The sequence below is a fragment of the Doryrhamphus excisus genome, linkage group LG8 (genome assembly GCF_037039965.1).
Source record: "Doryrhamphus excisus strain RoL-2023G ecotype Guam linkage group LG8, RoL_Dexc_Guam_v1.1, whole genome shotgun sequence".
NCBI lineage: Eukaryota > Metazoa > Chordata > Actinopteri > Syngnathiformes > Syngnathidae > Doryrhamphus > Doryrhamphus excisus.
The window spans coordinates 5014384-5028926 of record NC_136364.1 but is presented as its reverse complement, the minus strand read 5'-3'; the positions used below and the strand labels follow the sequence as shown (position 1 = coordinate 5028926).

The 14543-nt window shown below is 30.9% G+C and overlaps 1 protein-coding gene across 1 annotated transcript in view; it reads right to left on the bottom strand.

The window, feature by feature from the left end:
• b3glcta (beta 3-glucosyltransferase a) overlaps positions 1 to 14543 on the bottom strand; it is a 69026-nt gene that overhangs the window by 16394 nt on the left and 38089 nt on the right. Inside the window, exons 4-9 of the mRNA XM_058079025.2 lie at positions 13735 to 13844; positions 8359 to 8435; positions 7903 to 8014; positions 4285 to 4421; positions 4134 to 4197; positions 2493 to 2624 (exon numbers count right to left, since the gene is read on the bottom strand). Coding sequence (XP_057935008.2) covers positions 2493 to 2624; positions 4134 to 4197; positions 4285 to 4421; positions 7903 to 8014; positions 8359 to 8435; positions 13735 to 13844 — 632 coding nt within the window. The remainder of the gene's footprint in view (positions 1 to 2492; positions 2625 to 4133; positions 4198 to 4284; positions 4422 to 7902; positions 8015 to 8358; positions 8436 to 13734; positions 13845 to 14543) is intronic.

Sequence of the window (14543 nt, the reverse complement as noted above, 5' to 3'; positions counted from 1 at the left end):
ACATGTTTTTGCTATCATACCATTCACATTTTTAACTTACCATTTGTAAATTTTAAGAAATTGTAGTTTTTGTGTTACTACCCCAACCTTCCATAAGTGGGTCAAAAATGACCCGGTCAGGTTGTTTTCTTGAAATATCTTCATAATGAAATTTTTTTTATCATTTCATATTCCAGGTATTCCTCAAAAAACACATTTTTGATATCATGACATTCAGATTTTTAACTTACTTTTTATACATTTTAAGAAATTTTAGTTTTTGTGTTACTACCCCAACCTTCCATAAGTGGGTCAAAAATGACCCGGTCAGGTTGTTTTCTTGAAATATCTTCGTAATGAAATTTTTTTTTATCATTTCATATTCCAGGTATTCCTCAAAAAACATGTTTTTGCGATCATACCATTCACATTTTTAACTTACCATTTGTAAATTTTAAGAAATTTTAGTTTTTGTGTTACTACCCCAACCTTCCATAAGTGGGTCAAAAATGACCCGGTCAGGTTGTTTTCTTGAAATATCTTCGTAAAGAAAATTTTTCATCATTTCATATTCCAGGTATTCCTCAAAAAACATGTTTTTGATATCATGCCATTCCTCCCACATTCCAAAAACATGCTAGGTTAATTAGTGACTCCAAATTGTCCATAGGTATGAATGTGAGTGTGAATGGTTGTTTGTCTATATGTGCCCTGTGATTGGCTGGCCACCAGTCCAGGGTGTACCCCGCCTCTCCCCTGAAGACAGCTGGGATAGACTCCAGCACCCCTGCGACCCTCGTGAGGATAAGCGGAAGAAAATGAATGAATGAATGCTCTGGAATGGCATCGGACAACACCCATATTCACAGAGCAGTCCCGTATTTTTCTCTTCCTGGAAGAGAATCAAAAACCCCAACCACTTCTGCCTGATGCTTGCCTCTTTAGGCAGGTTATCTTTCCCTCAAACCTGAGCAAACATTTCCTGAAAGCCATTTCTCCGTGCTAACCCGGGCATGCCCATATAAGTATAGTTTCTTACACGCCTATTAGCAATACAACAATATAACACATTTTGTTTTGAATACGTGTGAGTCCAACTGCTTGGAATGTATTTTTCATTACCTTGGTCTGATTCTACTAGCATTTGCATCATTTCTTATGGGATTTGGATATGCAATGGTTACAGTCTGACGCTAACCGATGTTCCACTCCATTGGTTACATAGCCTTTTATGATTAATTGGTGGTTAATGGTAATGGTAATGGTTTTATTTCATTTGAACATGCATCAGATTCCAATTGAGTGCATCCCATAATCAGTTCCCAGTTCCACATGTCCAAAAGGAGTAGGAAGAAGCAAAGCTTATTAAATCCTACCCCTCCATCTGGTACTTTTACAGTAACTGTTACATTTGTTCACTTCCTGCTTTCCTAATATAATTTTTTGCATTTTTAAATACATTTTTATTTTATTATTTTTTAATTGTTATTTGTTAAAAATTTATTATTTATTATTTATTATTTATTATTTATTATTTATTATTTATTATTTATTATTTATTATTTATTATTTATTATTTATTGTTTATTGTTTATTATTTATTATTTATTATTTATTATTTATTATTTATTTGATGCAACAGTTATCAGTTTGGGTTGCCAAGGTAAATCAAATTATTTTTTATGATTATTAAATTATTAAATTATTAAATTATTAAATTATTAAATTAATTTTTATTTTTTTTAATCAAGTTTGGTTTGGAAGAATAAGGCATTGAAACGCATGCTTTAAGTATAATATATAATTTTTAAAAATATATATTTTATATTATAAAATAAAAAATATATTATTTTTTGTAATTTTATTTATGTCATGTACCAAAGTACGAGGTGATTCTATTATTATTAAATAATAGTATATATCTACGAGAAAAAAAAATGTCATTTCTTTCTTAAATATTTGAATAATTAGAAAACGTTCCCGCTAGTCAATCAAAATCACGTCAAACTCCCATCAAACATTCGTAGCCAAAAGGCCGCCTTTAATTAATAACTGGTTCTTCACACAAGCAGCCGAGTGGATCTTTTTTTCTCTTCTATCTTGTAGTAAACAGGAAGCAGCATACGCCAGATCAATATTAAAGCCTAAGCGTGTCTCATTAATCAAGCGTATCCGTCTGAGCTGTGGAGACAACATTGATACAAGTGTGTGTGTGTGTTTGTGTGTGTGTGTGTGTGTGCGAAATGCAATTTCCTCGGAATGAGATCTAATCCAAGCAGAGCCTTTGGTGGAGATAATAGTAAATAAGAAAAGATCCAGTAGGAGGCTAATGAAATATAAAAGTAGACACATGAACATAAACTGGAACAGTACTTGCAACTACACTCTCGAAGTGACATACGGAAGCGGGAACATTCAAGGTTATGCCTGAAGCTGGAATACCGTAAGTGGATCACGTTGGCTTTAAATTTCCTGTTGGAACAGGTGGTTGGATGGCGAAGGGCGATACTCACACAGGGCGGAGGTTGGGCGCTCAGAGTCGTGGCGCAGAAGTCAGCCCTTGGAGAGTCCTCAGGTTCAGTGCACAGCTCGGGTACGGCGGTCAGATGTGGACCGTTGCCGTTGTCCCAAATGTACAAGGCCACCTGCAATAAGGCAATGGATTGAGTAAGGAAATCAAACAATGCACAACGATGAGCCAATTCAAGAAACAATACACCTCGTACTTCGGTACGTGACAAAACAAAACAAAACAAAAAAAAAAATATATATATATATATATATATATATATATATATATATATATTCAAATTTTTAAATTTTTAAATTTTTTTAATTTAAAAATCAAAAAATTAAAAAACAAACTATATTAGAAAAGCAGGAAGTGAACAAATGTAACAGTAAAAAAATAAAAATAAAAATAAAAATAAAAATAAAAATAAAAATAAAAATAAAAATAAAAATAAAAATAAAAATAAAAATAAAAATAAAAATAAAAATAAAAATAAAAATAAAAATAAAAATAAAAATAAAAATAAAAATAAAAATAATATTAGGAAAGCAGGAAGTAATAAAATAAAATGTAACTATATTAAGAAAGCAGGAAGTGAACAAATGTAACAGTAAAAAAATAACAAAAAAATAAAAATAAAAATTATATTAGGAAAGCAGGAAGTAATAAAATAAAATTTAACTATATTAAGAAAGCAGGAAGTGAACAAATGTAACAGTAAAAAAATAAAAATAAAAATAAAAATAAAAATAAAAATAAAAATAAAAATAAAAATAAAAATAAAAATAAAAATAAAAATAAAAATAAAAATAAAATTATATTAGGAAAGCAGTAAGTAATAAAATAAAATTTAACTAAATTAAGAAAGCAGTGAACAAATGTACCAGATGGAGGGGTAGGATGGAGGGGTAGGATTTAATTGTTTGGCCTTGGTGGAGGCCAGTGCACCTCTGAGTCGTGAGAATAAGAATGGAACCAGTCATGATGTGCTATATATATCACTATATTGACACTTACTATGGTACCCATTATGGCATTGGATGCTCATATCACCGAGTACTTTGGTACGGGACAAAAATAAAATAAAAAACAAACCAAAAAAACAAACCAAAAAAAACTTAAAACTATATTAGGAAAGCAGGAAGTTGGCAAAAATAGAATAAAAATGAATAAATAAATAAAAAAACAAAAAATAGACTTAAACTATATTAAGAAAGCAGGAAGTGAACAAATGTAACAGTTACTGATTGTAAAAGTACCAGATGGAGGGGTAGGATTTAATAAGCTTTGCTTCTTCCTACTCCTTTTGGACATGTGGAACTGGGAACTGATTATGGGATGCACTCAATTGGAATCTGATGCATGTTCAAATGAAATTAAACCATTACCATTACCATTACCATTACCATTACCATTACCATTACCATTACCATTACCATTACCATTACCAATAACACGAGGTCATGTCATACTGGCCCATCTAAAACCCCAACATGCCTTTCCTTGCATTCATTTTAGAGTTTGAGACGTTGATTCTGTTTCCACGGCAACTTAAGACAGCTTTTACACAAGTTGGTACATCCCAGGATAACGTTTACCAGTACAAGTTTACCAGAAAGTGTCAATCAACTTTTTATCTCACCTCGTGTTTCAGGTCAATGGTGAAGTCTGATTTCAGCGGCTCCTCTCTGACTTTGTCGGCGAGCCTTAAAATAAGAAATGACAGCGTTACACTTGACTGTGTGTGACATCTAAGATCGCGGAATCAAACTCAAAAAGTGTCATGCACTCACCGGACCACCAGGGGGATGCTTAAGGCCCAAGCGGCGGAGAAGTCGGGGTATTTGAAGACAGAGGGGTTCTCTGCGAAGGCGTAGTGATGGATGATGGTGGACTCCTCGTCATGGAGGGGCTTCCCGAGAAACCATTCCTGATGGAATAGTGGGATAAGGTCATTAGCATTAGCATTAGCATTATATGATACCAGTGTCTGTTTGGAATGTGGGAGGAAACCGGAATACCCGGGAGAAAACCCACGCATGCACAAGAAGAACATGCAAACTCCACACAGAGATGCCAGAGGGTGGAATCAAACACGGGTCTCCTAGCTGCGAGACCTGCGCGCTACCCACTTCTCCACCGTGCAGCCGGTGAGACATATTAATATATTTTTTACTTGTTCTTGTCCAAAATTATTAAATAAAATCGGCCCTTGTTGGTTCCAGAATTGCCTACAAATTAGTAGGATTCATTAATAGATATTAATTTCATAATTGTTGCATAGAAAACCTGTTTACAACTTTCTAAATAGAGTTATTAACATTATTAAAGCCATCTAGATGTGAAATAACACCCCTATAGTGACCTTTACACTCCTATTACATATCTTCCAAATGCAGCTGGAATTGCATGAGTGACTACATCTTCCGTAATAGTAATAATAATGTATTATTATTATTATTATTTTTGGGGTTTTATCTATTAAGTTTTTGTGCAAAAAAATCCTCAAAATTGTCCAATAAAAATCAAGGAAACAAAAAAAAGCAAATATTCTCCTTAATATTTTATATTTTACTTTAATTTGGGTTATTTCTATCCAGCAGATTCATTCATTAAAAAATCTTTAAAAATCTTTAATAATTAGAATGTGTCTTCTGAATGGTATTTGGATTTTAGTGCATTGAGTTAGCTCATTTAGACATTTTTGTGTTTGAAAATGCAGTTTGAAAAGTAGAATTTGCTTAAAAAAAATGACCGTAGCCAAACACAAGTCAGCAAGCATGTATTAATTAATTTGGGAAAAACAATGCGACCATAATTTAAAAACTTATTAATTATTTTTGTAGAGTGGTGCAAAAAATTCTCAAAATTGTCCAATAAAAATCAAGGAAACAAAAAAAAGCAAATATTCTCCTTAATATTTTATATTTTACTTTAATTTGGGTTATTTCTATCCAGCAGATTTCATACATTAAAAAATCTTTAAAAATCTTTAATAATTATTTTATTAAAGATATATAGATATAGACAATAATAAATTAAGTATTTGGATTTTAGTTCATTGAGTTAGCTCATTTAGCCATTTTTCTGTTTCTGTCTAACTCAATGAACTAAAATCCAAATACCATTCAGAAGACACATTCTAATTATTAAAGATTTTTTAAGATTTTTTAATGTATGAATCTGCTAGATAGAAATAACCCAAATTAAAGTAAAGTATAAAATATTAAGGAGAATATTTTCTTTTGTTTCCTTGATTTTTATTGGACAATTTTGAGGATTTTTTTGCACCACTCTACAAAAATAATTAATAACTTTTTAAATCATGGTCGCATGGTTTTTCCTAAATTAATTCATACATGCTTGCTGACTTGTGTTTGGCTACGGGCCCTTTTTGTTTTCAAGCTAATTCTACTTTTCAAACTGCATTTTCAAACAGAAAAATGGCTAAATGAGCTAACTAAATGAACTAAAATCCAAATACCATTCAGAAGACACATTAAAATTTTTAAAGATTTTTAAGGATTTTTTAATGTATGAATCTGCTAGATAGAAATAACCCAAATTAAAGTAAAATACAAAATATTAAACAGAATATGTGCTTTTTTTGTTTCCTTGATTTTATTGGACAATTATGAGGATTTTTTTGCACCACTCTACAAAAAGAATTAATAACTTATTAAATTATGGTCGCATGTTTTTTCCCAAATTAATTAATACATGCTTGCTGACTTGTGTTTGGCAACGGGCAATTTTTTTTAAGCAAATTCTACTTTTCAAACTGCATTTTCAAACAGAAAAATGGCTAAATGAGCTAACTAAATGAACTCAAATCCAAATACCATTCAAAATACACATTCTAATTATTAAAGATTTTTAAAGATTTTTTTAATGTATGAATCTGCTAGATAGAAATAACCAAAAATTAAAGTAAAATATAAAATATTAAGGAGAATATTTTGTCTTTTTTTGTTTCCTTGATTTTTATTGGACAATTTTGAGGATTTTTTTTGCACCACGCCACAAAAATAATTAATAACTTTTTAAATTATGGTCACATGGTTTTTCCTAAATTAATTAACACTGATTTGTGTTTGGCTACGGCCATTTTTTTAAAGCAAATTCTACTTTTCAAACTGCATTTTCAAACAAAAAAATGGCTAAATTAGATAACTAAATGAACTCAAATCCAAATATCATTCAGAAGACGTATTCTAATTATTAAAGATTTTTAAGGATGTTTTAATGTATGAATCTGCTGGATAAAAATAACCCAAATTAAAGTAAAATATAAAATATTAAGGAGAATATTTGCTTTATTTTTGTTTCCTTGATTTTTATTGGACAATTTTGAGGATTTTTTTGCACCACTCTACAAAAATAATTAATAAGTTTTTAAATTATGGTCACATGGTTTTTCCCAAATTAATTAACACTGATTTGTGTTTGGCTACAGCCATTTTTTAAAGCAAATTCTACTTTTCAAACTGCTTTTTCAAACAGAAAATGGCTAAATGAGCTAACTCAATGAAATCCAAATACCATTCAGAAGACACATTCTAATTATTAAAGATTTTTAAGGATTTTTTAATGAATGAATCTGTTGGATAGAAATAACCCAAATTAAAGTAAAATATAAAATATTAAGGAGAATATTTGCTTTTTTTTTTGTTTCCTTGATTTTTATTGGACAATTTTGAGGATTTTTTTGCACAAAAACTTAATAGATAAAACCCCAAAAATAATAATAATAATAATAACAATAATACATTATTATTACTATTACGGAAGATGTAGTCACTCATGCAATTCCAGCTGCATTTGGAAGATATGTAATAGGAGTGTAAAGGTCACTATAGGGGTGTTATTTCACATCTAGATGGCCTTAATAACGTTGTAAACAGGTTTTCTATGCAACAATTATGAAATATTAAGGAGAATATTTTCTTTTTTTTTGTTTTTGTTTCCTTGATTTTTATTTTATTAATATTTAACATCTTTGTGTGAATAGAAACCAAAAAATCCTCCTATTATTATTATTACCAATCATCTCAACACTTTTACTGATAAAAACATTAAGCCACATTTAATATAGTGGTATATAGAGTATTGTATATAAAGGTACGAAACTTAAGCCATATTATGAAATACACTTTTAAAGCACATACATTTATTGGTAACAATCTGAGAAGCAATATATAATTTAAAATCCGGCACCCGGAGACTGAAATTAGCACTACAGCGGCGACGTGAGTGACACGTTTGTCAGTTTTCACCGTGAGCCGCCTCAGCCGAGCAGATGGCAGATCTCTTAATTGAGCAGAGATGATCAACCCAGCTCACAACGCTTTGTACCTGCCGGCTCATTTTGTTTTTTCAGCAAACGGAAATAGAAGAAATTGGAGACTTACTTTATTTTTGTCAAACTTTGCCAGGACTTGAACCAGCCTCGTCATCTTCACGTCGGTTTCCTCCTCCAGAAACAGAATCCAGGAGGAATTCTTCCCAAAGGAGATAGACAAGCTGAGGATATACAAAAAAAACATTTTTAAATCAGAATCGGAACAAATGGAATGCTTAATTTCGATGTAGGCGTCGCTGAGTAGCGCCCGGCCTGTCAAATTCAAGGCGAGCGGATTTCCCCCGAGGCGCGTTTCCACACAAACATCACAAGCACCGAGACATCTCTGTTCCGGAACGAGAGTATATGGATTCATCTTGTCGATGACACGAGTAAATGTCAATGGCGGAATCGTACAAGCTGTACGATTTTAGTGGCCTGTCCGTGTGGGAGGAGCACTCAAACGTCAACCACCAGATGGTTGATTATCTTCGTGAACGCCGATCACGAGCTCAGGTGTACTCACTAAGGCAGCAGAGGAAGGATACTCCAGTCTCCTTCGTTGTCTGATAAACTGTGGAGCAGCAAAACCACTGGTGGTTTCTGAAAAAACAAAAAAAAACAAACAAAAAAACACAAATTTTCAGCAAATATTCTCCTTAATATTTTATATTTTACATTGCATGAGTGACTACATCTTCCGTAATAATAATAATAATGTATTATTATCATTAAAGATTTTTAAAGATTTTTTAATGTATGAATCTGCTGGATAGAAATAACCAAAAATTAAAATAAAATATAAAATATTAAGGAGAATATTTGCTTTTTTTTGTTTCCTTGATTTTTATTGGACAATTTTGAGGATTTTTTTGCCCCACTCTACAAAAACTTAATAGATAAAACCCGAATAATAATAATAATAATAATAAAGTATTATTATAATGTATTATTATCATTATTATTATCATTATTATTATTAATAATGTATTATTATAATGTATTATTATCATTATTATTATCATTATTATTATTAATAATGTATTATTATAATGTATTATTATTATTATTATTCGGGTTTTATCTATTACGTTTTTGTAGAGTGGTGCAAAAAAATCCTCAAAATTGTCCAATAAAAATCAAGGAAACAAAAAAAAGCAAATATTCTCCATAATATTTTATATTTTACTTTAATTTTTGGTTATTTCTATCCAGCAGATTCATACAATAAAAAATCTTTATAAATCTTTAATAATTAGAATGTGTATTCTGAATGGTATTTGGATTTTAGTGCATTTTGTTAGCTCATTTAGCCATTTTTCTGTTTGAAAATGCAGTTTGAAAAGTAGAATTTGCTTAAAAAAAATGGCCGTAGCCAAACACAAATCAGTGTTAATTAATTTGGGAAAAACCATGTGACCATGATTTAAAAACGTATTAATTATTTTTGTAGAGTGGTGCAAAAAAATCCTCAAAATTGTCCAATAAAAATCAAGGAAACAAAAAAAGCACATATTCTCCATAATATTTTATATTTTACTTTAATTTTTGCTTATTTTTATCCAGCAGATTCATACATTTAAAAAATCTTTAAAAATCTTTAATAATTAGAATGTGTCTTCTGAATGGTATTTGGATTTTTAGTTCATTTAGTTAGCTCATTTAGCCATTTTTCTGTTTGAAAATGCAGTTTGAAAAGTAGAATTTGTTTAAAAAAATGGCCGTAGCCAAACACAAATCAGTGTTAATTAATTTGGGAAAAACCATGTGACCATGATTTAAAAACTTATTAATTATTTTTGTAGAGTGGTGAAAAAAAATCCTCAAAGTTGTCCAATAAAAATCAAGGAAACAAAAAAAAGCAAATATTCTGCATAATATTTTATATTTTACTTTAATTTTTGGTTATTTCTATCCAGCAGATTCATACATTAAAAAATATTTTAAAATCTTTAATAATTAGAATGTGTCTTCTGAATGGTATTTGGATTTTAGTTCATTTAGTTAGCTCATTTAGCCATTTTTCTGTTTGAAAATGCAGTTTGAAAAGTAGAATTTGCTTAAAAAACACAAATCAGTGTTAATTAATTTGGGGAAAACCATGTAACCATGATTTAAAAACTTATTAAATATTTTTGAAGAGTGGTGCAAAAAAAAATCCTCAAAATTGTCCAATAAAAATCAAGGAAACAAAAAAAAGCAAATATTCTCCTTAATATTTTATATTTTACTTTAATTTGGGTTATTTCTATCCAGCAGATTCATACATTAAAAATAAAAACACATGAACAACTTTTTGGTGATTGTAGGAATATACACTTGCTACATTAGCGCTCTCCGTGTTGCTAATATATTGTTTAATATATTGAATTGAACCCGTGTCTCCTAGCTGTGAGGTCTGCGCGTTAACCACTAGTCCGCCGTGCAGCCCCCACATAGAATTCCTTATATTAAAATGGAATATTTTCATCGTTATCATCATAGGAAAGCACCTTCTAAATATAATTATTAGAGCCCTCTAGACATTAAGTAACACCCCTATAGTCACCTTTACACTCATATGACCCAATATTCATTCATTCATTTTCTAACATCATTATTAGTAGTAGTATTTGTAGAAGTAGTGATAAAAGGAATAGTAGTATCAGGAATAATAGTAACAGTGGTAATTATTATTATTATTCATTCATTTTCTACTGCTAATCCTCACGAGGGTCGTGGGTATGCTGGAGCCTATCCCAGCTGTTTTCGGACAAGAGGGTTGTACACCCTGGACTGGTCGCCAGCCAATCACAGGGCATAAAATAAAAAACATAAAAATAATTTAAAAATAATAAAAAAATAAAAATAAAAACTACATTAGGAAAGCAGGAAGTGAACAAATGTAACAGTTACTGATTGTAAAAGTACCAGATGGAGGGGTAGGATTTAATAAGCTTTGCTTCTTCCTACTCCTTTTGGACATGTGGAAATGTACTGCAAAAAAGGTCAGTAAGGATAATTCATAATGCCGCCTACAGAGAACATACTAACTCCTTATTTCTAAAATCACAAATACTTCAACTTGCTGATATAGTTCTTCTTCAAACAGCTAAAATAATGCATAAGGCTAAAAATAACCAATGAGCTAAAAATGTCATCCAATACTTCTCTATGCAATTCGGTATGTGACAAAAATAAAATAAAAAAAAAATCATGATGTGCTATATATATCACTATATTGACACTTACTATGGTACCCATTATGTCATTGGATGCTCGTATCACCTCCTACTTTGGTACGGGACAAAAAAAAATAATTAAAATTTTAAAATTTTAAATTTTTAAAATTTAAAAACTTAAAAATTTAAAAACTTAAAAATGTTAAAATGTTAAAATGTTAAAATGTTAAAATGTTAAAATGTTAAAATGTTAAAATGTTAAAATGTTAAAATTTTTAATTTTTTTAAATTTTTTAAATCAAAAAATTAAAAAAACAAACTATATTATGAAAGCAGGAAGTGAACAAATGTAACAGTAAAAATAAAAATAAAAATAAAAATAAAAATAAAAATAAAAATAAAAATAAAAATAAAAATAAAAATAAAAATAAAAATAAAAATAAAAATAAAAATAAAGGATATAGGATTTAATAAGCTTTGCTTCTTCCTACTCCTTTTGGACATGTGGTAATGTACTGCAAAAAAGGTCAATAAGGATAATTCAGAATGCCGCCTACAGAGAACATACTAACACCTTATTAATGCATGCAAACTCCACACAGAGATGGCAGAGAGGGTGGAATTGAACTCACTTGACCGTCGTGCCGCCCAAAATTAATTCATGATAAATGATATTGTGTGTTGTCACCTGTAACATAAGCTATATATAGCTTAGCATATATTGAAGTAAATCTGATTTTTGCATCTATAATGTTCAAAATGTATCACAGCGGCAACCCCACACACACTTTGTGCATGTTACATTGACTTAAAAATGGCCACACTAAATTAAGTTTAGCGTCAGTTGAAAAAGGACGCACGCTCATTAAAACAAGCATTCGCCAGCTGCCATCATTTCCCATGAAGTAAAAGTTGCTGCTAATGCTCCCAAATTAGGAAGGGAGATGTTGAGATCACATCAAAGCACAGAAACAGCCTGGATTTCTTCAATAAACTAAAATCTGTATTTTTATGCACGGTACAGTTTTAAAGTTGAGCAGAGGTATTGGGGAGAGGGAGGGGGAGGGTATCTTTCTTATTATTTCTCGTGAAATTTGACATATATTTTGTTATATATATATAACAGCTTATTATTATGGCTTATTATTATTCCAAACACAATTTTAGATGCAAATGAGCTAACATCTGCATGGACATACAATGTGAACTTGGTAATGGTTTAATTTCAATTGAACATGCATCAGATTCCAATTGAGTGCATCCCATAATCAGTTCCCAGTTCCACATGTCCAAAAGGAGTAGGAAGAAGCAAAGCTTATTAAATCCTACCCCTCCAGTACTTTTACAATCAGTAACTGTTACATTTATTCACTTCCTGCTTTCCTAATTTAAGTTTTTGAATGTTTAAATTTCAAAATTTAAAAATTTCAAAATTTTTAAATCAGTTACCATTACATTTGTTCACTTCCTGCTTTCCGTAAAACAGTTTAAGTTTTATTTTTCTTTTTTGTTTATTTTTAAATTTTGGAATTTTTTGTCCCGTACTGAAATAGTAGGTGATATGAGCATCCAATGACATAATGGGTACCATAGTGTCAATATAGTGATATATATAGTTATATATATATCATTACATATCGTTACATTTGGTCACTTCCTGCTTTCCTAATATAGTTTAAGTCTATTTAAAAATTTGTTTTAATGTTTTTAATTTAAAAAAATATATTTTTGTCAACTACCTGCTTTCCTAATATAGTTTAAGTGTATTTTTAAAATTCATTTATTATTATTTATTATCATTGTTATTAATATTATTTTTAAATTTTTTATGTTTTTTTTTACGTAGTCCTAGCAAAGAAGTGTTTAGCCTTATTTTTAGCCTTATGCATTATTTTAGCTGTTTGAAGATGAACTATATCAGCAAGTTGAAGTATTTGTGATTTTAGAAATAAGGAGTTAGTATGTTCTCTGTAGGCGGCATTATGAATTATCCTTACTGGCCTTTTTTGCAGTACATTCAGCCAGTGAAGATTGCTTTTATAGTTATTAGCCCATATTTCCACACAATAAGTAAGATATGGTAGAACCAGAGAGCAATAAAGAGTGTGGAGTGATTTCTGATTGAGAACAAATTTTGCTTTGTTCAATATTGAAATATTTCTGGCCACCTTATGTTGTATATTTGTAATATGAGGTTTCCAGCTCATATTTTCATCTATTGTGATCCCCAGAAATGTATTTTCCTTCACCCTTTCAATGTCTACACCGTCTATTTGTATTTGCTGGTGCGTGTCCTTTCTGCTGTTAGCAAACAGCATGATTTTAGTTTTATTTAAGTTCAAGGACAATCTATTATCATCAAAGCATCTTTTTTGTGTGACCATTTCTTCTCTGACCTTTCTAATAATTTCGTCTGTACTCCCTCCGGAACAAAAAGCAGTGGTATCATCCGCAAATAATACCAGCTTTTTAAGTCTTTTGTAATTTTGGAGATATCATTGATGTACAAGTTGAACAGTTTTGGTCCCAGTATTGACCCCTGGGGTACTCCACACGTAATATATGAACTTGCAGATGTGTATTCTGTGAAATATGTGAAACAATTAAACTGTATTTTTACATAATAATCTCCCACAGATACCTCTATTACTTTTTGGTGTGATTTAATATAATATTCATAAATAAAAAAGTGGCATAAATGTGCTGAAATAAAAAAAAGGCGATACCATTTGGAATCTTACCTCTGACTGAGCGCGTGCCTGCTGCAGTAAATCCGCCCTCTGCTTTTCCGCCCGCCTCACGTGAAAGGAGTTGCTTTGACTCTGGATGACAAACACGATATCCTGAAGGTCTGCGGGGACACGCAAAGTTCCGAGACGTTACACTCCTGCTCCGGAAGGATCAAAAGCGATCGATGACCTTCTTGCCGCAGGCAGGAACGATAAGAGCTGGGAATAACCGAGGCCACTTCCACTAATCTCCATTACAGGCGATAATAAGCAACACATCAAGAGCTTAATTGGCTAGGAGAAAACGTAAATGTCACGGTCCAGTCGTGAAAAATGTTTGATTCCTCTGAAGTTCCACAACAGCCTAGAGGTTAACAAAGAGCAGCTTTTCCAATTGAGGCTGAGCAACACAACCTCGGATCAACTTTATGGTGGTTTGAACAGCATAATAACAACATTTCTCTTTTTTGAAAAGCTACAGAAAACATGTTTTCACATTTTATGACCGTGTTTTTAACTCGACACCATAACCGTCCACAGTTCAGCCTTTCACTTTTTTTGTTGAAATATTAACGCATGCACATTCACACAAATATGCACAAACTTGAAAATTGTGAAATAGTTCATAGTTCAATTATAAAAAAAATTCTTTTATTTATTTATATTTATCTTTATGAACACACTCAACAGTAAGGGTAACGTGTTGGAGCATGGAGGAGCGTAACGTGCAGAAGGTTAGCATTGTGTTGAAATATTAACGTATGCACATTCACATAAATATGCACAAACTTAAAAATTGTGAAATAGTTCATTGTGTTATA